General features: G+C 44.4%; 1 protein-coding gene across 1 annotated transcript; it reads right to left on the minus strand.

Moving 5' to 3' along the window:
* Positions 1-1851: 1851 nt before the first annotated feature.
* enc2 (ectodermal-neural cortex 2) lies at positions 1852-24377 on the minus strand. Its single transcript, XM_083665740.1, has 3 exons — positions 24263-24377; positions 18495-20346; positions 1852-3063 (listed from the first exon to the last, which is right to left on the minus strand). Exon 2 carries the CDS (start codon positions 20300-20302, stop codon positions 18533-18535), a length of 1770 nt encoding a protein of 589 aa, XP_083521866.1. The 5' UTR covers positions 20303-20346; positions 24263-24377; the 3' UTR covers positions 1852-3063; positions 18495-18532.
* Between the last annotated feature and the right edge of the window lie 2505 nt (positions 24378-26882).

A 26882-nucleotide genomic window follows, 5' to 3' on the forward strand; every position in this document is an offset into this window, starting at 1 on the left:
ATGCATAAAACGTGGTGTAATTTCGGAATGGTGAAACCAATATGTACACAAATACCATCAAATGAAATCTGAGAATCTGTACTTTAACCTCATAGTTTCACAAATGCTTCACTGTCCCATTACTTACACAGGGCACTGTAGTTTAGCCAGGGATTCAGTTTATCATTGTACTATCAAGTTATCGAAACTGAAAATGACTGTGAGCAAAGCAGTCCCTGGTAGAGCCTTGAATTCAGTGTGTGTGTGTGTGTGTGTGTGTTTGTGTGTGTGTGTGATGGAGGGTGATATTGGGCTGATATGATGTGGGGCAGCAGGTGGTCTGTCCAGACGGTAGAGAGGCAGGTGGGCTTGGCCCTGGGCGTACGTCTCCTGGCAGGCGCATCACCCCCCTCTACCTGCCCAGGGGACCTTCCCTGCTCCCTGCCCACTGCCTGCCTGCTTGCCTGCCTGTGGTGTGTGTGTGTGTGTGTGTGTGTGTGTGTGTGTGTGTGTGTGTATGTGTGTTTGAGGGTGGGTTTAGCCCTCCCTCCATCCCCCCACTTGTCCAGGGGGGCGTCGCTGTTCCCTGCCCGCCTGCCCGCCTGCCTAGCTAGCGACGCCTGTGCCCTTGCCTGCCTTTGGACCTCTTCCTGAAGTGTCTGGGCTGACAGCCACACAGCCAGAGTAGAGAGGAGGGAAAATATGTCTGTAATAAGCTATAAACAGGGACCGCACAACCTGCTGGATAATACTGTGGTTATGATACAGTATGATATAGTATAACTGTCATTCTTGAGTGAATGAGAGAGGTGGTGTTAGGTGTTATTTGATGAAAGGAATAAAACAAATATCTTTCTTATTTTACATTATTGTTCCTTAGCCTAGAAGGTATACAGTAGTTCAGTACATTCCACCTTAATTTGGTATAAGCGTGAATAAACAACCAGTAGAATCTTTCCATTTAGACTTTTTAGAACAGTCAAGCACTGTATCCAACTTCATTTTCAGTCCAAAAAGCTAGGAATCCACAATATTTGCTTTTCCCCTAAGGGTACTGGCTTGAGCAGGAAATATCACTGTCATGGTCTGCTAAAACACGTGTCACTCAGAGCCAAATAGGTTGTGCTAATCGCCTCTCGCTCTAGCAGTGCAAACATTACAGGATAGGGCCCTTGTATCCCGGGAAGAGTGTCTTGGCAAAAAGAGGTTATGAATAAAACCCTAAATCATTCATTTAGGCAGACAAAGGATTCAGCAGAGCATGTCTTATTACTCTACTGCCTTTAAGAGGACCACAGTGAAAAAAAGCCTCAACTAGACTTTATTATGTGATGTCCTCGATCATTTTATTAATGTACATGTTTTTATAATGTGTGCTCTTGGTTTCAAGATACATTCTGTATCTTCGCGATACTGTAGTCCTACGATGTATGTCTGTCCTGCTGTGTGTGAAGGGATATACTGTACCGTAGCTTTGTTGTTGATAGATCAGCGTCAGTGGGGGTACTGTAGTGTGTTGTAATGTAAAGACAGATTCGTCCCTATTCATCTACACCTCCCACTACTTCTACTATATGGTTGGCTTAGCTCTGTATCTAATAATTCCAAAGTTCAAGAACTGTTCTGTTAAGATTTCCCATCACTGTAAGTTTCCACATGTCAGAAAAGGGATACATTTGGAAATAAATCCCAGCTGGTTTTAAGCTAACTCTATAATTATTATCATAAGCTTATTTTCTCTACTTCAAAGCAGCCTGGCATGAGAGCATTAGAGAGATATGACACATATCAAGACGTGAGTTTAAGCCATCATCCCTGTACTTAATAAGGAACCAGTCGACATTCATCATCAAAAAGTCATTTATTCCAACACTTCCACAGAGTGAATTTATGACAAACCTTTCCACCAGTATTAGGCACAAGGAATTCAGTTCACGAGGAGGCCTTGAAACGCTGGAAGGCACCCCCTCACATGGAAAACTACCTGTAGTTTAAAAGTGAGTTGTTATCATCATCATTACCATTAAAAAGTAATCTAACTTTCCTGTAAAGTTTATTTTCCTCCTTTTAAAAATCCTTAACGTTTCAGATAATTAGGATGTGTGAGGGGGGGAAGGGTTGTAGCTTAATCTGTGCAACTGTCATTTTTCAAACCAACTCATTCCAGAAATCAACCACATTCAGAAAAAAATACCCAGTATCAAAGCTTAGTAGTAGTACCCTCATAGGCCCTTATCAAATGTTGAGTGCTGAGTGCAAATGTTATCACTAAACCACATGTCTGGATGTATTGTTTAAAAATTCAAATATTCTAGCAAATATTCAAATAACAGGAGGTTTACAATATCAGATTGTGCTGTAGATTTCCCGAGCCAAGTAGTGTTTCACAGATATGAAGTAAATACAGTTCAACTGCTTATGTACGTCCCAAAAAATTGCATTTCCCTTTCAAGGTAGTTGATGTTTCCTGTGTTTTTTTCATTTCATTATAAGTTAGTAGGTTTTCTACTGCAGATGAATAAGAATGGCTGCTACATGGTTTACTAAGTCCACGGGGACTACAGAGCCTCCAGCACCACTAATGACAGAAAGGATCATGTTCCTGCTTTGTTTGTCAAATGTACAAAACACAAATCAGCCCTTCAGACTACATGGCCTGGGTTCAACTGTGGAATGATCTAGTGGTAGATTCCTCAAAGAAGAATTTCAAATTGGGGCCTATTAAAAACACAGAGCAATAATACCCAAATCAGCCAACTGTCAAAGTGTCCTTTCGTATCCAAGGCGATGGATAAGAGTCTGTTAGGAAGCATGGTGTGGATTTCACATTGTGCTATGTATGATGAGGGAGCTGAAGCAGCCCATCACGTGGCTCCTAGAGGACCATGTGATCTGCTGTTGGACCCTGTCCACACGGCCACGCCCCTCAGATCTATGTCTGAGGTAGCGTTAGGGCCGAGCAGGTACAGATGCAGGTACAGGTGGGCCACCCTGGATAAACCACACCCGTTTGGACACACGTTGTGCCGCAGGCAGACAAGACCCAGTCCATCCTCAGTCCATCCCTGCCATTCACTGTCACACCTAAGGACAGAAGAGAGAGAGAGAGAGAGAGATACACAATGAGACCGATGTCTGATGTAGCAGAGACAAAACACTGAATCTGATATAAACAGCTCTAACACAAAAACAAACAGCTCTGTTAAGGAAAGAGACTCCAGTTTTGTTCAGAATAATGGAAATACAAGTGTATAATGTGCCCCGACTAGCATTGGTCTACTACAGTACTGTACAGTCAATACTAAACGACGGATCAACTGCTGTTTCCTGGCAGTTCCTCGCCATGTGAATTCATTCCTCTTACAAGATGAGTGCAGCATGGACAGAGCCAGAGACACATGACTTTCGCTGGCAAACCAATGCACCATTCTGTACATCTGCTGTTGCATTCCTCTGGTTTTGGCTTTGAGACAGCTCTTTCTGTCTTTATTTCTCCCCTCCCCCCTCCCTCTAGCTTATCCTTTGTCAGCATTCCACATATTGTGCAAATGATCCGGCACATGGAAGCATTATCATCAGCCTCGGAAGTAGCTTCAGCCCTGGAGCACATGGAGACAATGGGCTAGTGAGCTGAGCCACAACACAGCCTCAGATAGCTCTAGGTGAAAGAATATGGGGGGGGGGGGGGGGGGGAGAGAGGAGTCCTTTAGTGGGCTCCACAACACAGCCTCAGATAGCTCTAGGTGAAAGAATATGGGGGGGGGGGGAGGAGAGAGGAGTCCTTTAGTGGGCTCCACAACACAGCCTCAGATAGCTCTAGGTGAAAGAATATGGGGGGGGGGGGGGGGGGGGGGGGAGAGAGGAGTCCTTTAGTGGGCTCCACAACACAGCCTCAGATAGCTGCAGGTTAATGGAAGAGAGGGAAGAGGAGGAGGTGAGAAGCGCTTTAGGAAGCCTGGTGGTGCATAGAAAGCAAAGCAGCCAAACCTCTTTTCTTGTATTGAGGCTATGTGACAAAGGAGTGTTTACTGTAGGTCAGGTATCATGTCTCCATTAGACCAACAACTATTGTTATAAGTGAGAGGTTATGGATTGTCATGAGCTGCAAAATACAAGAAATTCAATGAGTACCACCACCCATAACTTCACCTATGCACTAACAAGGTTTTCCAGCACACAGCTTTGATACCTGCTATAGTGCTGTATGTTGGTCCACTGTACTTCAAACAACATGTACTCACCACTGGGCAGGTTGCTTAGGATTCAAAGCTTCTCTCAAACAGCCTCATTCATACTCTTACGGCCGGTTTCACAGATAAGGCTTAAGCCTAGTCCTAGACTCAGTGGCAATTTGCCATTGAAAGTGTGAATTAGTCCAGGACTAGGCTTAAGCCTTGTCTGTGAAACCGGCTCGTTTTCTCCTAAGATAGTGATTTATATTCTGCATGACAAGACATAAGTTCCTTTTATTGCCACACACCCTAGGTTGGTGGAAGTTGTTTTCAGTACAGCATGGAGGGGAACTCTATATTTCACTGACATACACGGCAATGAATAGAAGACAGACAACGCAATACACAGTAGTCCAATGCATTGTAGATTGCACTAGGTCCAGGTAACACAGGATCCTTTTTAGGTTGAACGAAAATAGATTTAATCACACCCAAACCACATAGTGTTTACTAAACCATTTTGTTTATTTAGTTGAAGTCTGGGAATATCTTAGGCAAGTATCTTAGACATCCAACACATCCATTCACGTCTTGAAACTACTACTGCGTGACAGAACATTCAACAGTGTCACAGAATGGCAGCCAGCAGCAGTAGTGCTTGTTGCTATCTTGCAGTTTAGAACATTTTGGTCTTCACCATAAATTGTTTATGAGCACGTGAATGCGATATTTTATACATGTAATAAAAACTGTATTACCTACGAACAGCCTCGATGCACTGCACTGATACATTGCCGAACGGGGACCAAAAGCCTTCTTCTTAATCAGTTGTGTAGAAATTGCTGTAGGTCTTACTAAGAAAATGTCTTCATTGTAAAGCACATTTTTTAAGGTACCGAACGACTGAACTAATTGTTTAAATATTCAGGTAATGTGTAGACATTGGCACAGTGAGCAGACATATGAAATGACATCAAAATCGATAGTCAAACGGCTGAGAAATTAGTCAAGGGGCTTCGGCATTTTGACTGGTAGCTCGGTTCATGCAATAACTAAGCGATCAGCTTACTGAGTGGTATATTAGAAGAGTGGCACCAATGAAATTACTGGAGGCTTCAAATAGTTGCAAAAATGTCTTCCTGATTTACCCAATATTTACTTTTTATTGGACTAAGATATGTAAGTGTGTGGGGCTAGCAAGACTTCAGATGGGGGGGAAAATGGCAGACAAAAAAAGGCAGTTTCAGCCCCAAAACATCATGGCTACTCTCAAGTAAAACAATAAAACTACCACACATTTGGAAAATGTCTCTCTTGAATTGGTTTAACCACACAACTTTTAATATAGCCAATAGGTTTTGCAGTTGAAATCACAGTATCTTTCAGTGCAAAAATTATAATCTAAAACAGCAATATTCTCAGACTGGCTACCCAGGAAAGCAAACGGTTGCCTGGCAACTTGCTTCATAGATTTGATTGAAGGAACTATTTAAGTCTCCATAAGTGTTAGCCAATAGAAAATGAACCCCTTCATTGGCGCCACTCTTCTAATACAACACCCCGGGCTAACCAATTCGTAAGATAGCTGCGTCACTTCCCAGGGGGGAGATCAATCTAATGGGTGTGTGGACACATGGACAGACATGTCTTAACTGCTACGTGACATGCTTAGGTTATACTTATGAAGACTGTCTATGGACCAGCAACATTGAATGCACTATGGTCATATCAAAAAGACATAGTTGGGGAATGCCATGCATACATTTCATTTTCCAAGCTCAAGTTTCACAGCCAAATATAGGCCTAGTCAATGTCATAATATCGAGGAAAAAATATAAAGATCTTGGTGGTCCTAACTACATAGGCCTAATCCCAGAAAGTCTGTAAAATCACACAGAAGAAGAAATAAGCCTGGTTCACTAATCCTCCAGCTAGATTCTAAATGCATTAAGAATTAGAATGTGTCCAGATCAGCTGCAAGGGTGAGTTCCTCTCCTCTCCTCTCTCCTTGTGCCAGAGAGTGAAGCTGGGATTTAAAGCTCTCCTCTCCACCCTCCACTCCACTCCTCTCCTTCCTCCACTTCTCCTCTCACCCCTCCCTCCTTCCCTCCTCTCATCCCTCCCTCTTCTCCTCTCATCCCTCTCTCAACTCCACTCCTCTCCTCTCATAACCTCCCTCCCTGCACTTCTCTCTTCTCCTCTGAGTATCTCCTCTCTAAACTCTCCTCCCTCCCTCCCTCCCTGCACTCCTCTCCCTCTTATCCCTCAACTCCTCTCCTCTCCTCTGAGCATCTGGTGCCATCGAGAGTGAGGCTGGGAATTGAAGTCTCTAAGCTCTTCACTTCTCGTCTCCCCTCCTCTTCTCCTCTTGCCTCAGCGCTCTCAGCAGCCAACCTGATGTTTACTCTGTAGATTCGGAGGCAAACGATCCCCCCGGGACTCGGTGAGAAGCCCCTTATACGTCCCTGGTGTTGCGGCTGGCTCTCATCGCTAAGCTGCTCTGCATCACCTTGACATATTTTCACTGCACTCCAATCTAAAGCTAATCCTCTCCCTTTGAGAGCGCTAAAGGCATTAAACAGCAGCAATCAAGCGGTTTCACAGCACACCGGTGTAGCGAATAGCCTAGATCATTGCACCCAGGTAGAGGGATATTCAAGATATGGTGTGTGTGTGTGTGTGATAACTCTGTGATTACTGTGATAGTGATTACCGATCTGAAGTATTGCATCATAACTTAAAAGACACCACGTCGAAGACGGTATAATGTATTCTGTAAATCCCATATATGTTCAATGGGCCTTATGAAGCCATAATGCTTCTCTCTCATGTACTATTCACAGGCAATACTGTAGCATGCAGCATGTACATGAATCTCTAAAAAGCCCAACATGTAGACCCAATATAAGACATGATCTAGCAGCCTACTTCGTGGTATTCTGAGAAATGAGCCATTAACTCGTTTTAATTATGTAAAATACTGCTGAATCCATCTTCAAAAGAAGCCTCAGTAGCACATCATATATAAATATGAAAGTCTGCAACGACAGTTCTCCTCTGCTAGTGATGAAAGGAGTTGAAGTACTTTAAAAGAGGATCATATTTATGAGTAGCATAATCCTGTAGTATATGAACCTTCAAATAACTAGCTTTGAAGGGATGGCGTCAGAGGTCTTCTGACAGACGATCAAAGAGAGAGAGGGGACATTATAAGACAATTAATCAATGTGTCTTAGCTCATTCTCACTTTGTCTCTTGTTAATGGCTCAGGTACAAGATGCGACATGCCCTGGTAGTTGAGACCGACAGGGCTGCGTGACTGATGTGATCCATCTCAACCCTCTGTGTTAGAAACATCTCTCTGCAAGTTGTGCTTTTACAGCCTATGCAGTGAGGGTACATATCATCCTTTGCATTACAAATGATCATCATGTGCATTACCGCCTCATAGATATCCTAATGACAAAACTTATGATTACTTCCTGAAATCGTGATTTGACTGTTTTGCATCATCACATTCCTATTCCAGGAAGTATTGTCATTAGGATATATATGAGGCTGCAATGTTAGTGATATTTAGGGACCATACATATAGTGGACTGATGAGAAATATACTTGAAAATTATTTTTGAGTGAAGTACCACTTTCAACATTATTATTTTATCCTGAGATAAACTGAAAGGCAATATCCTTTGTGAGAACAATAGAAGATAAAACATTAAACATGCTATTAGGCCTATCACCCATTTCTGGTATGCACTGCAGGTCTATGATACAAAAAGAGGGCAAGGACACTTCCATAACTCTGACGACTCATGATATCCTTCTCGACACTAGACACTGGTCTAGACGGGGGAGAAGAATGAACACAGTTATGCTGCCTAATGCGATGATGATATGGCTTGGAGTTTCAGGTTGGATAGCAGCAACGGGCCAGTGGATTCCTGGGTCTTCATTGATCATTCATGCATAGAAAATCCTTATGCAAAAAATGTAGAATAATGTGATTTATCTAATGTGTGTATGACTGCCATACGGACAGCTGTAAGAAATCAAGGTTGTTGGTACCACATGTTCTAAATCTCCAAATTTGTGCACGGCTGTGGCTATTTGCATTTGGATGTGAATGAAACATTCACACATCAGTGTTTTCTTTTGACTCTGTAATAAAAGCCTATAAATGAAAATTATCTCAGTTTTAGTATCACACAAACACGCAATGGTGAGATATGGTAAGTGCATACACAATAATGTAGCGAATTAATGAAATACTATCAAATAGGTTTTTCCATAACGGTTCCTATGGAATTCCTACAGAATGAATTCTTAAAAGCTTCAAGTAATTTAACTATGAGTGATTTTGACAGATTTTGTTACTTCACTCGCTCCTTTTTTGCGTCTGTTAAGCAATTCCCTCATTCCACCACTTGGCATTGTGCGTACACATGGTCATGGGTAACTTTACACACAATCTCAAGCAACTCTCCATCTTGATAAATCTCATATTTTGCTTTAAAATGTATGTACAAGTGGTTTCCGCTCAGATTTGCGCATACGCGGCATTGATAAATGAAGACCTTGGGAAGGGAAGCTCAATGCCATGTCGGCCTGAAGAAATAGCCTCGTTGTCTAAATCCACCAACGACTTGGTGAATAAATGGGATGAGGTCTCAGTGAATCTAGCTAGCAGGTTAAATGCATGGCATTACTATTGGCGCTCCAGTTGGCACAGCTGCACATTGGGCCAGAAACATTATGTTTCCTTCGACAGCAACATGCATGCCACAAAGAGAGATCAGATTAATATCCTCCCAATCCGATTTACTGCCTCTGTAACAGCTAGACAATTAGCTGGTTTAGTCTTTCTGGAAGCAGTGTGTGTGTGTGTGTGTGTGTGTGTGTGTGCATGGTGGGAGTTGGCATGGGGTCAGGACTGTTCCAACTGGCAAATTACCTGGATTAACGAGGCACAATGCTGCCCAATGAAATCCCACTGTAGACAAGAGAGGCAGTAGCCTGACATACAGTGTACTACGCTGAAAAACAATGGTCACATGCGGCACAAAATGGAGTTGCAACTGCTGTCACCAGCAAAGCTCTGTCATGAGCTAAAAGGCATTACCCTTGGTCCTCTCTGCAGATGAGACCATTTCAGTTATCAAGCAGGGTACTGTATCATTATTGTTAAATGCAACACGGCCATAATCATTTTACAGCAATCACCAACTGCAGGCTAATATTTCAAAAACCCATGATGAATATTTTATGAATGTGCTAAAACTTTCCCGGTATGGTCACAATTTACCATCTGAATGATTGATACTCCTAAAATACAGCTTGTAGAGCTTGTAAAGGAAGATGTCTCTCACTCACCTTGAAGCTTGTAAAATCTCCATAACAATAAAATTGAACTATGGAACACTTTGTAATCAATGTACAACCCATGATACAATAAGTTATGTAGGCCTCGCTGCAAATGGAAACCAAGAAAACTAAGAGGCTGAAGACATCATTATACAGTGCTGCTTGAAAGTTTGTGAACCCTACAGGGATGGTCATTATTTTTGTATTAAATTTTAAAATGAACTTATAAAATCTTTATCTAAACCCCAATTCGTAAAAAAAAAAAAAAGAGACATATTTTCATTGTTTATTTAACTAAAGTGGTTTATTTAACAAAAACTCAGATTTCATGTGTGCAAAAATATGCAAACCTCTATAGCTTGTGGCACCTCCATTAGCAATGATAACATGGAGTAAGCGTCTCGTATAGCCACTAATCAGTGGGATGTTTGCCCACTCCTCCTTACAGAACTCAGCCAATTGAGTGAGGTTTGAGGGGTGTCTGGCATGAACTGCCCGCTTCAGGTCCTGCCACAGCATCTTGATTGGATTTAGGTCAGAACTTTGACATGGCCAATCCAAAACACAAATCTTCTTTCTCCTGAGCCATTCTTTAGTAGATTTGCTTGAATGCTTTGGGTCATTGTCTTGTTGGAAGACCCATTTTCAGCCTAGCTTTACCTCCTTGACTGATGGCTAGACGTTCTGTTCAAGAATCTCCTGGTATACCTCAGAATTCATGGTTCCCTTAATGATGTGGAGTCGTCCAGGTCCAGAAGAGGAAAAGCAGCTCCAGATCTTGACATTCCCACCACCATGCTTGACTGTTGGGATAAGGTTCTTTTTGGTGGTAGGCAGTGTTGGGTTTTCGCCAAACTTAGTGGTTTTAATTGTGACCAAAAAGGTCAATTTTGGACTCATCTGTCCAGAGAATGGACTTCCAGAAACCTTCAGGCTTGTCCAGGTGGTCTCTGGCAAAGTTAAGACGGGCAGTTTGGTTCTTTTTTGACAGCAGAGGCTTCTTCCTAGCAACCCTCCCATGAATGCCATTTCGATTCAGTGTTCTTCTTATTGTTGAAGCATGCACAGTTACCTGAGATGCAGCAAGGGAGGTCTGCAAATCTCTAGATGTTTGGGTTGGCTTTTACCTGATTTATTATTTTTCTTGTGGCTCTTGGGGATATTTTGGAAGGGCGTCCACTTCTAGGCCGAGTTGCTGTCAAGTTAAATGCTCTCCATTTGTAAATTATTTGCCTCACAGTGGACTGATGGAGCTCAAATCTTGTTGAGATGATTTTATAGCCTTCCCCAGACTGATGTGCTCTCACTACTCTCTTCCTGATATCCTCTGAGATCTCCTTTCCTCTTGGCATGGTGTGTTTTGCATTCACCTGTATGGGTAACACAAAACTGACCAGGTTTCTTATCTCTATTTATCAGAATCCTGCCCAAACTCTTTCCTAAAGATCTATCCTTTGATTGGTTCATTTGGTACCCAATTATTTAACCACCGGATTCTACTTACCTACTTGATTTAACCAATGCAACTTGGGGTTCACTTATTTTTGCACCTGCACTAATTTCTTTATAATTTAGTTTTTCTACTACACGCATGATTTCCTCTAAACCAACATATGGAATTGGTAAATATAACCCTGTTATGTCAGATAAAAAAAGACTGGTTCTGATTAAATAAAGATTTCATGGTAAAAACTCAAAAAATCTACAATTGCACAAGGGGTTTACATAGTTTCAAGCAACACTGTATGCCTTTAACTTGCCCCATCTACAGCAATTAAACGTCTAGTATGTAACATTCAAGCTTTCTAAAAGCTTCCTAATGGTTATAATGACTAATGTTTAAATTAGTAGTGATCAGGGAATGAGATCCCTTGAAAGAAATATATCATTTACGAACCCACAAAACAGCTTTCTAAAATGGAGTGTCCCACCCGATACTCAATTTGTATACAAACATGTTGTTATGGCCAGGGGTGTTCTAGAGGAATGGATTCAGCGATTTTCAACTTTCTGTCTTTGGTGGCTGCTTCTTCGAATCATGTGTGCATGCAGAAACATGCTAATGATAAGAAAAACAGCTAATGTCCGACACTGCAAGTCCATTTCGGAAGTTTATATTATTATTAGGGAGGATGTTGTTGTTTGTAACTTCAAACTGGATTTCGCCAGAATGATCGTGCAGATGATATAGGCCTACATATTTGTATTTTGAGCAAACTATCCCTTCAATGCGGTCTACAATATAGCTGCCTAGGATGCTGCCAGGTAGACGGATAGGCAGATTGACAGACTGTTTTGTGTGGCAGAGTAGGCTCTCTGGGCCATTGACTGACAAGCTGGCAGACAGCAATACAGACAAAGCCTTCAGAGCCGGGGATGAAAATGGCCTAAGAACAGCGAGAGCCAGCCTGTCCCGTGGCATCAGGAAAGCAAAACGGGACTACACCAACAAGATTACCTGCCACTTCAAGGACAGCAGAGACACGCGGAGCCTGTGGCAGGGCATTCAGACCATAACGGACTACAAGCCCGCGCCACAGACCTGCGACAACAACATCTCTCTGCTCAACAACCTCAACAGCTTCTTTGCACGGTTTGAAGCAACAAACACAACAAGCCCACAGAAAACCCCACCCCCCCCCCACGATCAGGTCCTGTGCCTGTCTGCTGCCAGTGTGAAGAGGACACTCTCTACCATCAACCCCCGCAAAGCAACAGGCCCAGACAACATCCCAGGCCGTGTGCTGAGGGACTGCGCAGAGGAGCTTAAGGATGTCTTCACGGACATCTTTAACACTTCTTTGCGTCAAGCTGCTGTCCCATCACATTTCAAGACCTCCATCATCATACCTGTGCCAAAGAAATCCGCTCCATCCTGCTTCAATGACTATCGCCCTGTAGCACTGACCCCCATCATCATGAAGTGCTTTGAACGGCTAGTCATGTCTCACATTAAGTCCATCCTCCCCCCCACCCTGGACCCCTTTCAGTTTGCATACCGAGCAAAACGTTCCACAGAGGACGCAATCTGCTCTGCTCTCCACCCAGCCCTCACCCACCTGGAAAAAGCAGACTCATATGTGAGAATGCTTTTCATAGACTTTAGCTCAGCATTTAACACCATAATCCCGCAACAACTGATCTGTAAACTGGACCAGCTGGGGCTCAACACCTCCCTCTGCAACTGGCTGCTGGACTTCCTCAGCGAGAGACCACAAGCAGTACGAGTCGGCAACAACACCTCGAGCAGCATCACACTCAGCACAGGGGCCCCCCAAGGCTGTGTGCTCAGTCCCCTGCTCTTCACCCTGCTGACTCACGACTGCACATCAACCCACAGCACCAATCACATGGTGAAGTTTGCGGACGACACAACTCTGGTGGGTCTCATCTCCAAGAACGACGAGACCCACTATAGAAAGGAGGTCAACCTTCTGACCACGTGGTGCAGAGACAACAACCTCCTGCTGAATGTCAGCAAAACGAAGGAGATTGTGGTCGACTTCCGGAGAGGGCACACCGAACACCCACCACTGACCATCGATGGTGCTGCTGTGGAGAGAGTGAGCAGCACCAAATTCCTGGGGGTGCACATCAGTGAGGACCTCTCCTGGACCACCAACACCGCATCACTGGCGAAGACAGCCCAGCGGCGCCTCTACTTCCTCCGCAAGCTGAAGCGAGCGAAAGCTCCCACACCTATCCTGACAACATTCTACCGAGGCACCATTGAAAGCATCCTGTCCAGCTGCATCACTGTGTGGGGCGGTAGCTGCACCGAACACAGTAGGAAAGCACTGCAACGCATTGTGAACACAGCTGCTAAGATCATTGGTGCCCCACTCCCTTCCCTGCAAGAGACTTACTCCACCCGCCTCACCCGCAAAGCTACCTCGATTGTGAGCGACGCAAGCCACCCCGCACACAGTCTGTTCAGCCTCCTGCCTTCTGGAAGAAGGTATAGGAGCCTCCGTGCCCACACCACCAGACTCACGAAAAGCTTCATACCCCAAGCTGTCAGGAAGCTAAATTCTCTCCCCTCACTTCCCCCAGCCACATCCTCCAAGCTGTCAAGAAGCTGAAACCACCACCCCCCCTCCCAACCCTTCAGCCCCCCCCCCCCCCCCCAAAAACACTACGGACTCTGGACAATCCACTATTCTATTGCTACAATGCACTATTGCACTATTATTTTTTTTTTTATACAGAATACACAGTATTTGGCTGCTACTTACTGTCTTTACTGACTGCTCTTTTTGCACTGTTTAAATTATTTTTATTGAATGTTTTACTTTTAGTATGTGTTATCTGTTGTGCCTGGGCACTTTATCTGTCTCACCGTGGGAGAGTGAGAAACGTCCTCTCGATTCCTTTGTATGTCTTGACATGTGAAGAATTGACAATAAAGCCACTTTGACTTTGACTTTGACTGTGTGTTGTGTGTGTGGCAGGGTAGGGTCTATGGGCCATTGACTGACAGGCAGGCAGACAGACAGGCAGACAAACAGACAAACTGTGTTGTGTGTGGCAAAGCAGTCTCTCTATGGGCCATTGAATGCTGTCTACTGAGCTCAGATGGTGGCTATGATAGGAGATATCTCCTGGCACCAGATCTCACATCTCCTGCTGGCTGCCACTGTGCCAAACTACCCTGGGGAAGACAGCTCACAGACTGGTTCATTAATGTAGAGAACACCAAATTGTGGCATGGGTAACTATCATCATACTGTCGCCTCTGGGTCTAGGGCTAATGTTTCATGAAAATATGATTTAAACTGTTATAGCGTAGTTTAAAAGACCTTCAAAAGGGTGCCTTGGTTCATAACAAGCAATAAGTATTTGTGTTTGCTGACAGAGTGTGAAAGAGATCAGGATGTTGGCTACTGTAGTAGGCCTATCCTCTTATTTTCTGCTTGGGACATAATTCAATCAAACCTGCACTCAGCAGCGTAACCCACACAACGTGGAAAAACATCTCAGGGAAAGCCAAGACACACACACACATCTCTTCATTTCAATCCCTATTTTCCACTCTCTTTCCTTCACCCTCCCACAACCGCTGTCCAACTTCCAATTGTACAAGTCAGCTGTAAGCCAGGCCCAGGCTCAAACCTATAATGAAAATCCTATCATCTAGCATCAGCCTCTGCCATGTGGAACAGAGTGTGGAGCTGAGCTGGACATGCTGCTGTGAGAAGGGACTCAGAAAGCCATTGGCTGGTTTAACCCTTCTCCACTGTCATTCATTGGTTACATGCACTTAGGCCTAAGTACCAGAGCCCCCTCCTTACTTAGGCCAAATTCGATCAATTGCTGATACAGTATTTGGGGGTTTTCAGGATTCCATGCAAAAACATGAGCAGCAATGATGTGTGTCCTCAACAAGTCTATGGTGTGAAACTTCAAACACATTTGTTTTTCTTTCTATGTATTATTCAAATCTCAAAATAGGACAAATTGTATTGCCCACCTGAAAAATATTCTATTGGGAAATCTTGTATTGCCCACCTGGGAAATCTTCTATCTGCAATTGATTGAATATGGGCCTATTTTGACAGTGAGCAAAACCGAGAGGAATGTGAGAGGGAGACGAGTGAGAGGGGGGGGGGGGGGGGGGGGGGGGGGGGGGGGAAGCTGCCAAGTGGTTGTGGAAGGAAGGAAGGAAAGGAAGGGAAGAGAAGGCCTCTCTCTGAGTCCTAACACACTGCAGCGAAGGGGCATTCCTCCTGTGCATTCCTGACCACAGTGCAGCAGGACACTGTAAAAGCTCCACATTGAGCCGTTTCATTGTGTCCCTGACCACTCCACCTTTCCTGTTGACGCAACACACCCATCGCCAACACACTCTTCCATAACACAGGGGGAAAAAAGCCTGTGTGACTGTGTTTTCAGCAAACACATGTCAAGAGTGAGGATAACGGCCTTTGTGTGTGTGTGTGTGAGAGAGAGAGTACTGTATGTGTGTAGTTATGAGCAGGAAAGTCTGTGTGTGTAGCTCTGTGTAGAGTCACCCAGGGGACACAGCTGAGGGCTGAGAGATACACCCCTGTGCCAAGAGAGCCTCACTAATACACGTCCCTATAGACAGTAATTAGAGGCCAAATGCACTGAGCTGAGGGGGCAAAGCTTGAGAGACCAACATAATAGAAAGTAGGCCTAACTTCTAAAGGGAGCTCCAATGTACTGAAATACTGCAAGTAACCTAGGCCTCTACTATGAATATTGCATTTGCCTTTTTGAATATCTTAACATACATAGAATAGAATACAATAACCCACAAAACATTCAATATCAGTCCAGCCATAAACCGTTGTCATGTAACCTTAGTCCACGTGGCTGGGACTTGGCATGGGAGTAGATGGAACAAAGGTTAGATAAAGCTAACGTTAGCAAGTGTTAAGCCCCCAGTAAACATGGCAGCTTCAGTTTCACTGGCCCAGAGATCTGACAAGTGAACGAGGCTAATGGCAAGGGTTAGCTTTGATCTTGGAAATCCCTTTTAAGTCAAATATACTGTAGACCTAGGCTGGACAATCTCACAGAGAGGAATCTGCCTTTTTGACTGTCAAGTTTAAAATGGGTAGTGTACATGGTTTTCCATTGTTGGGAGTATACTTTTTTGAGGTACAGTGGCATTTCTGGGTTCAGATGCAGTGCGAGAGGAAGAGAGAGAGGGAAGAGAGAGAGAGAGAGAGAGAGAGAGAGAGGAGGGGTGAGAGAGGAGGGGAGAGAGAAAGAGAGAGAGATCCATGAAAAGCTGCAGCCTTCCCTGCAGGAGTGTGGCAGTAGTCAGGTAGCCTCCCTCTCCCCCCCCCCCCATCCCATCCCTCCCTTTTGCCTGCTGCAGTTGTTAAAAAATTCATGGGCTGAAACAGGATTCCCAGTCGAGCGCCAGGGTGTGCATCATTCATGCTGCTTGTTCTCCCTCTTCTATTTTTTTCTTTTCCTGCTGACACACATGCCTGACCATTCCACTAGGAGGGTCCTCAGGTATATTTTTAGCTACAGACCAAAGCATGGTGGTGGGGTCTACAACACAGAACTCACTCATCTCTATGAATTCTTTACATGGGAGAGACGAGGAGGAGAGCTGGGGGGGCATTCATTCTAAAAAGGAGCCTGCGATCTAATGGCATGCTCTCTCTTGTTTGGGAAAAAGTGGGTGAAGGAGAGAGAGAGAGAGAGCAGGCAACAGACTTGAAGACTTGCGTTCTCCCCAACTAAGACAACCCGGGTTCGAACCCTGCCTGTCACATCGGCTTGATCTCTAGCTACTAGTCGAAGACCCAACCAGGGCATGGACACACATGCCAGTCGGCATCCTCCAGCAGGGAGGCAGGACAGGCAGGCAGCCAGCCAGACAGGCCTGTCAGTGGACAGACAGACACCCTGGAGACCCAAGCCTCTCTCCCCTCAGGGCCTCATTAAAACATGGAGCTTCAGCTGGGCCACCTGCTCCTGTGTGAAACCCAGCCCTGTGATGTTAGCTGGGAGGTGGTTGGTAATGATTACCCACATGGGTGTTATCATTAACCCTTCAAAGGGAAATAGATCACACACACAGAGGTAATGGACCTGAACTCAGAGATGTCTGGTGGTTTCACACCAGCCAGACTGGACAATGGCTTCAGCCACCCTAACCCCGGTCTATGGACAACTTCCTCCCCCTAACCCATCCACACCCCCACCCCCACCCACGAGCAGAGCAGAGAAGAGAATAAGAAGAGGCCCAATTATATGTCCAACAACAATTAACATTCCCCAACAAACAAAAAAACAAACAAACAAACACCGGCTTTGCTTTCAGAAGAAAACGTGGACTTGTCTTTATCGCTATCATTATTTATTCATGATAAAAACAGGACATCAAGTAAACAGTTGTAGAAGCCATTACAGTGTTGTACTTTAGACTGTATATTTAATGGACTAAAAGTACATTTGGGATCTCTCTGTGGGATCTCTGCTTTCACAACAGCGACCTACCCCCATTAGATTAGCCCTCTTCTCTCTCACTTTCTAATTTTGTGCAATCTCTCCCTCTGTCTTCTCTCCCTGTATCTTCTCTCCCTCCTCCCCCCTCTCTCTGCAGTCAGTAATTACACTGATTGAGCTCCAGTGTGTTCTCCAGCTTGTGAGCTAATAGCCAATTGACTGGAAAACCTCTGTAATGCAGATCACAAATCAATGTGTGAGTGGCTGACTGCTCCACTGGGTGGGATGTGTCACGTAGAGGCTAAGTGAGTGGGTGAGAGGGATTTCCCAGACTAAACCCTCTAACCCCTCAGTTTGCTACTGCCCTGTTCCATACCACTCCCAGCTCCCTGCATAGCATAGCAGACATCCAAGATCTGCAGTGTTAGTGCTTTTCTTTGTTCCGCCTCAAAATGGTTTCGGTGTTATTTTTTCTTACCCTGAGAAGATCCCTCATCTCTCTCTCTCGCTCACACGCACACACACGTGTTAATGTCCACCGCAGACATGTGTTTTGTAGTACTTCTTTTAAGAAAGTATACCTAAAGTACCTCTTTTAAGAAAGCAAATGAACATGGATTCATGAGCTGGTATTCCCATGGGATGGGCATGAGATTAACATTAACATAAAATTACTATGAGGGCATCAACATCCACACACACACACACACACACAAAATACTAATATAGTATTGACCTCATCACTTGAAACAGTAGAAACCAGACAAGCTTAGCAGTCTGGCATTCCCTTATGCTGACAGTCTGCGGAGTGTGTACATGTCAGAAGCCAGCAAACTTCACAGGCTATTTCACTTGAAAGCATTTATGAGTGAGAAAAGAGAACTGTTTGGGGAATATTGTAGTAAATGTTATGCGAGTGTGCTCCACAAATATGCTTGCATAGAGAGAAATCTATATATATATATTCAGTGCTTTCAGGCAATATTGACAAACAATATCTATTTTCAATAGATATTGAAAATAGAATACAGATAAATAGCTGCTTACCCATTTGAGTAGTCCTCTGTTGGTCCATGCAGAGGCTGCTAGGCAGGTAGGTGTTTCCAGGTGCTTACAAATGCAGTAGGAATTAGAGAGTAAGGCACTGTGGTTATACTGTTCCAGCTATCTGACGTGGGGTCGTAACAGTCTAGTGTCTTGCAGCGCTGTGTCCCAAAGTAGCCTCCCACCACGTACAGTTTGTTACCGGATGCTACAGCGTGACAGCTCATCCTCTTGGAAGTCATGTCCCCGACACGCGACCACAGGTTGGTCTCACAGTCAAACCGGTAGGCAGAGGCAGCTGTGAACTCAGTGTCTCCGCCCATGATGAAGATTTGGCTGCCCAGCACGGCGGCGGCCGTGTATCGCCATGGCTGCGGACACTCGGCTGCGATGGTCCAGCGGTTCTCCAACGGGTCGTAGCACTGGACCTTGGAGGCTTTGTCCCTGTGGATGGTGGTGCCTCCGAAGACGAACAGCTTTAGCTTGGCGCTAACCACTGCCGCGTTGCTAACACCATCCCTGAGCGGCGCCATCATGGTCCATTTGTTGGTGAGAGGGTCGTAGCGCTCCACTTGTTTGAGGGATACTGAGGGGGAAGCAGGAAAAACTCCAGCTATAGCAGTGTGGCCTCCTACTACGTACAGGCAGTTCTCCAGTTCAGCTGAGCCATGGCCAAAGCGCGCTATTAACATAGGAGCGCCTTTAGACCACTCCTCATGGACCGTGTCATAGATCCAAACGTCCTTGGACACCCCATTCTCAGAACCCCTCCCCCCGGTCACGTAGACCTTACACCCGATGGCACAGGCGCTGAACTCCTTCCTGGGGCTGGGCAGATCAGACTTGGGGATGATTTCCTTGGCTTTGTGGTCCACTTGGTAGATCTTGTCACACATGAAGGTCTGTCCACCCAGGATGAGGAGTGTATGGCCTGCCTTCCTGGGCCGGGCACAGGGGCTGGTTACCACCCCGTCGTTCTGCAGAATCTTCTTCTTACACTGCATGGCCTCCTCCACGATCTGACGACTCCTCTTGTCTGACATGACCAGCTCCTCGCAGGCCACTGCCTCGATCAGACACTCCGAGGGCAGCAGGGCCAATCGGATCCCCCGCAGCAGCTCCGGGAGGTGGTCCCTGCGCCTGTCCAAGTCGTAGCGCACCCAGCGCATCACAGCGTTGAAGACGATCTGCTCATCCTCAATCTCCAGCTCGTCACTAAGGATCAGGTCAAGCAGCTTGTCCTTGGAGAGGCCGTAGAAGTCCTCCGTGTCCCGAACGGCCTCGAAATGGACGAGGCACATAGTCCACGAGAGCTCGTAGAGCCGTTTGCACTGGTGGGCATCTGACAGCAGCATCATGCCCAGGCAGTTGGACGAGTGCAGGTTCTTCTCCAAGAACTCTGCCGCTGCGTCTCGGATGTCATGGAACTGCAGCATGTCACCAGCCTCAAGAAGCGACTCTGCGTTCTCCTCATTAATGATGATGCGGGACGAGTAGGCAAAGTCCAGAAGAAGCTCCAGGACCTCGGGGTGGACGCTGTCCCGGAAGTTGACCTCACTGTCAAGGCTCTCCCTCAGGCCACCGCTGAACATGGCCTCAAAGTAGCGGCTGCAGGCTGCTAGCACTGCGCGGTGGCAGGGGAAGGAGCGGTCCCCTGCCCACAGTGTCACGTCGGTGAACATGCACTGTTTGCGGAGCGTGTTGAGATGGGTGAGAACGCTGTCTGGGTGGGAGGGCTTGTGGAACAGGGAGATGTTCATGGAACCCGTGCTGGTCCGGGACTTGCGATTTTCATGGACGCTGACAGACATGGTTTCAGGGACCTCCAGGGAATCACTTGTCCCAATTTCACCAACTACATAAAAAAAGAGAGAAAAAGAACAAAGGAAATTAGACATGAAACAAACTGCTTGATGTATTCTTTTCCCCCAGATACAATTTGTTTCTGAAGTTTTATGTAAATGGTGATTTGTGATTAATGATCAAAGTAGGCATTAGTGTAAACAACTGATTAAACTTTCATCAGCATTTCTTTAAATCTGTTTGTTCTCCACAAGTTAAAGGGGAGATTTAAAAATAACATAAGACTAGACTAAGATATGCTGTAAGGCCTCACTCCCTACACTTTAACATCTTGCTAATCAGAGCTAACTCTAGGCTATTTCTCTTCTTTGTACAGTGCAAAATTAAGATGAGATTGATTGCTTGACATCTGAAATGATGACTCAGCATAGCAATCTGAGCAATTTTGATGAACAGATCTGATATCATACTGCAGAGAGGGCCATAGAACAAAAGTGGACTCTCAGCTATATTACACCATCAATCCACCTGTTAGAAGGCAACATTCTTATTCAATCTTGCACATAGCTTTATTCTACTCATTGAATTGAGGTATGCAGGACAACCTATTTCATAGAAGAGCACTGTAACAAAGTCTTCTTTGTCTATTTTTTTTGTGCAGGTTTCACAGCAGGTTAGCAATCAAACTGCTCTGAGGCAGTTAATTGATGCTTACTGCAGCATTCTCATTAGAACTATATACTTACGCCTTGGCCTTGAAATTGACATTGCAGTACAAACAATTATACAAACATTTCAACCACCCATCATCTCATATAGCACTCAGTTAATGAGGCCATCCCACCATGAGATAAGCAGATGTTTCACATAATGACAGGAAATGATAAGTTTCTTTTAACCCTGTAATTGAGAGAGGGGGTATCCTACACACTGCTGCCTAGTGTTTGTACTTTACCTCACGGCAACACTAAAATCCCCAGTGTTTTTACCATAGGGGTTGGACACAAACATTAAACAACAAAGAGATTATAAAAGCCCTGTTTCAGCAACTGAATTTCATAGTTGCAGCTCTGAACCCATGAGCTGTGTGTGTATGAGGATGTGCTGACATGCAGTTTGGGGTCCATTGCAAACAGGGGTTTGGGGGGTCAGTTGGGGCAGGTCAGGGGGGAAAGGGGTTGGGGGGGCAGGCATACACACATCAGCAGGCTGTTTCAAATGTCACGTCAGGTTGACAGGGACCACAATGCAGGGGGGGTGGGGGGGGGGTCGGTCGATCACAAAAGATGCGGCACAATACAAGCTGTGCAGATGAGCAAATGCAGGCAGGAGGAAGGGGGGGCACATGTCAGGGCTGGGGTGGAGCAGGGGGGATTGTTGGGGTTGGGGGTTTATCAAAGGGGGTCTGGGGCTGGAATTGGGGGGGGGGGCACGGCAGGCGATTGTCCTGTACCACTTACGCCGGCAAAAACTGCTGACCCAGGCGCAGGCACTGACAGTGAGGATCTGAGGGGGGGTCTGCATCGGTCCCAAAAAGAGGTCCCTCTAGAGGCCTGGCAGATAGCTGCTGTCGGAGGGGCGATGGAATAAAGAAGGGGGAGGGGGGATAAAAACACACACATGATATTTCCATTTCTTTGAAGGGTCTGATCTATTCAACCTCAGAGGACCTCCTTTCGAACAAGTTCACCCAACAATAGTAAAATGACACAAGGCCAAACACACTCCAGACAAAATGCTTCTCACGTAACAGCGGTGACGTTCACTTTTCTAAGCCATCACTCACTTAGGGAACCATAAAAAACCCAACAGACTTCTTTGGTGGTTAACGTTATTGCCTGTAGTAACTGTCACTCAACCACCACAGCTTGATCCCAACGGTGCAGCATCATTCACTGTGAGACAAACTAACCTAACCTCCAGGACATTCATCCATGAATGGGACCTCTTAATCACACCGTCGCCACTAGGCAACCCGGAAACAAAGGTCTCTATTTTCCATTTAGTTTTCTTCCGCCCGTAAACAGACATCTCAGCTCTCCTGACTAAAAGCCTTTCCAGGATCCTTTCACACAGAGTGTTGGTATTCCAGTGCTCTGCTTCTATTCTAGACACTAGGCTGGGGGGGGTGGCTTTTTCAGGGCAGAGTCAGAAGCTGGCAACTTCTCTCTGGATTGGGACATAGGCCTAGCCGGTGTCTGTGTGCTACACTACCAAGGGCATGTATTTCCTTCATAGCCACCTTAACACCACTGATTCCTAATTGCCAGGATTCGTTCTCCTCACCACTGACAGCTTATGTGTGATGAGCTGTCTGGCAGATAATTACTGCTGTGGCATCACTCAATTGAGTGCTACACATTGGTACCGATGAGGTGAGTTCTCCCCTAATTATTATTATTATCATTATTATCATTATTATCATTATTATTATTATTATTATTATTATTATTATTATTATGTGGGTTACCCAATGGTGAATTGGGAAATAGCCTATGTGGTGTCTGTGTGCTACTGAGGGTGCAAGGGTTTGAACCCTCACTGCACCCTTACTTGCCAGTGAAAAAGTGTTTGAAACAAGAGCTCCAGGGAGGACACACAGGCAGGCCAGCTTTTCAAGATGACACTCAAGCCTAGACCTTCTCTGAGTCTTTGGAGGGGAAGTGGAATGGGGAGTTAGGATAAATCAAATCCTCAGTGGCTGGTGAACAATTTTGCCACCTTGCTTGCTCCCAATGGATCAGAGAGAAAAGCCCAACAGGAAGCGAGAGGAAATTGAGAGAAAATTAGTAGCCCTAGGAGACAACAAAAACAATTCTATTCTGCACTACATCATCATCTACATTTAAATCACATCATATATGGACATTCACATTTTGCTCCTTTAGTTTGCTCCTTTAGTTAGAGTCAGCAAGGTCCAATAATGCTCATAGCCTGAACACTGTAGCCCTGAAATTATGCATTTTGTTTTCTCTATCAGCATGGAGCCAAAACAAATCTTTATTTTACTTTCTACTTTCTAACCCTAACCCTATTTACATAACTCAACATCGACATTACATCAAGTGCTACACTTCACCTGCAAGCATTCAGAATGTTCACCTGGCTCTCTATCTGGTCTTGTTTGTAGCTTTGATTTGCTCATCATCTGCCACAATAACTACATGCATTCTGATATTGCTCCATTGGTCTAAATGTATCCACCTAATTCATATATCACACAATAGAACTTCCAAATCTGACAGCAACGAGACCTACACTACAGTGAAATCAAATACCTGTTGGCAGTTGTATCCTGAAAAGATTAAACAAAATGTGAGACCTGTTTGTGAAGTCAGTTTGACAGATCGATGAATATCTGAACCAGTTAGGCACGAGCCACATGTGGCCATAGGAGACTCATCATGCCAAGTCTATGGGCATTCCAATGCATCAGAGATAAGTTTATACGGCACAATAGACCTAAAAAAAAGACTTATTGCTGAGTATTTTAATTAACCAACAAGCACGAGGAGATAGCTTACTGGTATATCACATTCAAAAGGTTCCCGGTAAAAAGGTAGCAATCCAATCGTACGATTGCAGAAGCGCCACAATCTCAACAGATTTTCTACACAAGCCAAAATGACAAGCCATCAAGAGGCTAACTCAACAGCTAGCTTGCTGCTAACTTCTTACCAGTGCCAGTGGCTAGGCAAGTAAGTTATCCTGTGATCGTATGCTTTGTTTATCAATTAACAAATCCCCAGTATTGTTTACCTCGACTTTACAGGAGATCGCCAGATGTGTCTTGTTTTGCTATGCATATAAATTGTCCAGTAGCCAGCTACGCTAACCAACTTCAGCTAACGTAACGTTATGGCCAGCAAGTCTACCCCTTCTGTCAAGATAGCAATTGATCATAGGTAGATAAACATGTATTCAGTAGTCTGATAACATACTTCTCTGTAAAAGGGTTGCATACTCACATCAATGAGGCTGTTACACAGGAATCCAAAAAGTGAAGAGTTTCTGATTATTTGATAAAACCATTATTTCACTCTAAATAGTTGGGATCCTTTCAAGTCACTTTGTCCGCCACAGTCTGGGTTCTTCCTCTGAGCTGAGTGTGAAAGCAGAAAAATGCCCAACGTTGAACATCCAGTGGTGTTTCGCTTACAAGTGATTGACGTCTCATTATCCAATCATAGGAACATATTTCATGCAGATTTTACAAGCATCCAACAGTAGTAGACCTTTCTGAAAGTGGGTGTGATTTTGACAACCAAGGGACCAATCCGAGGAGTGGGAGTTGCTGTCTTAATGGCTACAGCAAAACAATAGCACGTTGACAGCTATTTTGTGATAATTTGCTCACTTTCAAATTTTTCATAATTTTGACAAGAAGCGATGTCTCCTTCAACTTTCCCCACCAATTAGATTAAATGCACCTTCTTGTCCATGCAAGGCAAGACATGCATTAATTCGATTTAGAAGTAAATATTGTACAATTAAAGGAGATATGGTATGATCATATGGCCTATCATTCGGTTTGTTTGCGTTGTGATACAGTATGAGGGTATGATTTGTGATAGGGTGTTCGTTTTTTCGAGCGTCGTGATAATCACATGCCATAATCTAGCATGGAGTTCCCTCTAGTGGAAGTACTGGACTTATTACATCCCCCTGCTGTATATTGCCAATTACAGTAGCACATATACTGTATGAACATTATTGAAATAGAGGAGATTAATAAAAGATAAATATTGCATAGGAATTAAATGTATAGCAGAAGAAGACAAACCATACAAATAAAAAAATAACACAACAGACACTGAATGCGATTAGTCTAATTTTCATCTTGGTTTAAGGAACATGTCCTTCTGTTCACTTATTGGCCATCTCTCCAATGAATGAAGAAGCACATTCAGATAGAGAGGTAAGGTACACATATGTAGCGGAGGTGATTTAGCCTGAGACATCTCATTTCTAATTTCGTCCTCCGACCTAGAGGATGGCCTTTTGGCCTAACAGTAGAAGCTTGGGTCTTCCACGACATGGGAGACCTGAGTTTGAACCCTGCCTGTTACACATACATCGTAGGAAGTATTGAGGAGGCACCACAGCTAAGGACTCAATTGACTGTAAAAGGACTACAGAATAAAACAAAACAGTTTTCCATCTGTCTAGAAACTGAAATGGTATCCCTTGATTGCCAGAGGGCAGTAGAGAAACATATTCCACAACTGTGCTTGACATTTGAGATTCACTGTACTATATACATTTCTGCTGCTGACATTCTTGACATTCCAGAATATGAAAAAATATTGATTCGTCAGCATTTTGTCTGCTGAGGCTCTTCGACATCAGCATTCTATGTATTGGAAATCTGATAACTCAACCAAACTCATTTCAAATCTTAGTAGGTATTCTTTGAACATTAAATAGCATGAAAGCATCAGAAAACCAGAGACAGGAATCAAAAGCATGAACCACCAGGTTAAAACACACAAGAAACATCATATCTGTCGTATTTAGTTGGGCATTCTGTTGCTAGACTCAGCTGAGTGATATGCTTATGTTTATCAGGTGGGTGGAGGGGTGTACTAGTTCTTCCTCATGTGTAGTTCTTGGTTTTTAAAGTGTTCCTCCTATTCCTCTTCTTCCATGCCCCAGTACTGGATCAGGTTAGGCCGGATCCGCTGAGTGTGGCGTCTCTCACAGTTTATAGTAAAGAGTAGCAAATGTCAGGTCAGTTGAGATGCTTGTGGTTTTGCAGTCCCATATTTAGATGTCTGATAGCTCTCAGTGAAACTGAATAATGTGTTGAGACCAGGCTGTGATCTGGCACCAGGTGGATTATCAAAATAAATCTATGGAAGTGTGCCGGAGATTTGAACAGCTGGGACGGGTATTTGCACCATCAAGGGCATGTTTGCCATTATACTGCTGAATTTGCATCAATTAACTTCATGACACAGCTTATGTTTCAAATCATTTAATAAATACAACATTCATATGATTCAACACATTATACTGTATATACAAAACATTTGAAGTTATATGTTAAGAGGCTCTGTATCTCCTGTAATACAGCTGTAATACAACATTATAGAAAAGTCATACAGATGAGGAGCGCAACCTTAGTAGTGTTTAGCTACAGTGGAGTCCTGGCATTGAAATGCAGCCTTGTTCCTGTATCCTGGCTGCCATCTATTGTTCATGTGACAGAACACTATCCACTGGAAACAATGAGAGAGTGGATGGATTGAGTCTGAGAGAAATTAGATTTTTGTTCTTCAGTAAAATCATGACAATTTCCTCAGAAATTGACCAGTTAAACTACTGAATAATGTATACGATTGATGTACTGTAGTGCTTTTCCAGGACCACAAAAGGCTAGGCTATACAGTACTGTATATAGGCATAGCCCTTTGTCCACCTGGAAAAGCACTACATTAAAGCAATAGACTCCATAACCCATTTCAACAGGTGGTTTCATTTCATTTCAACATCATTTCATGTTCAATATAAAATATGTACACACAGCATTCGTTTTTCCTTGCTGCTGTGTGGTACAAATCCATTGCGTGTGTTGAGGTGAGCCAA

Source organism: Argentina silus, assembly GCF_951799395.1.
Source record: "Argentina silus genome assembly, chromosome: 3".
NCBI lineage: Eukaryota > Metazoa > Chordata > Actinopteri > Argentiniformes > Argentinidae > Argentina > Argentina silus.

Bases quoted from the DNA above. Each gene is read 5' to 3' on its own strand.
- enc2 (XM_083665740.1), bottom strand. From the start codon at position 20,302: ATGTCTGTCAGCGTCCATGAAAATCGCAAGTCCCGGACCAGCACGGGT.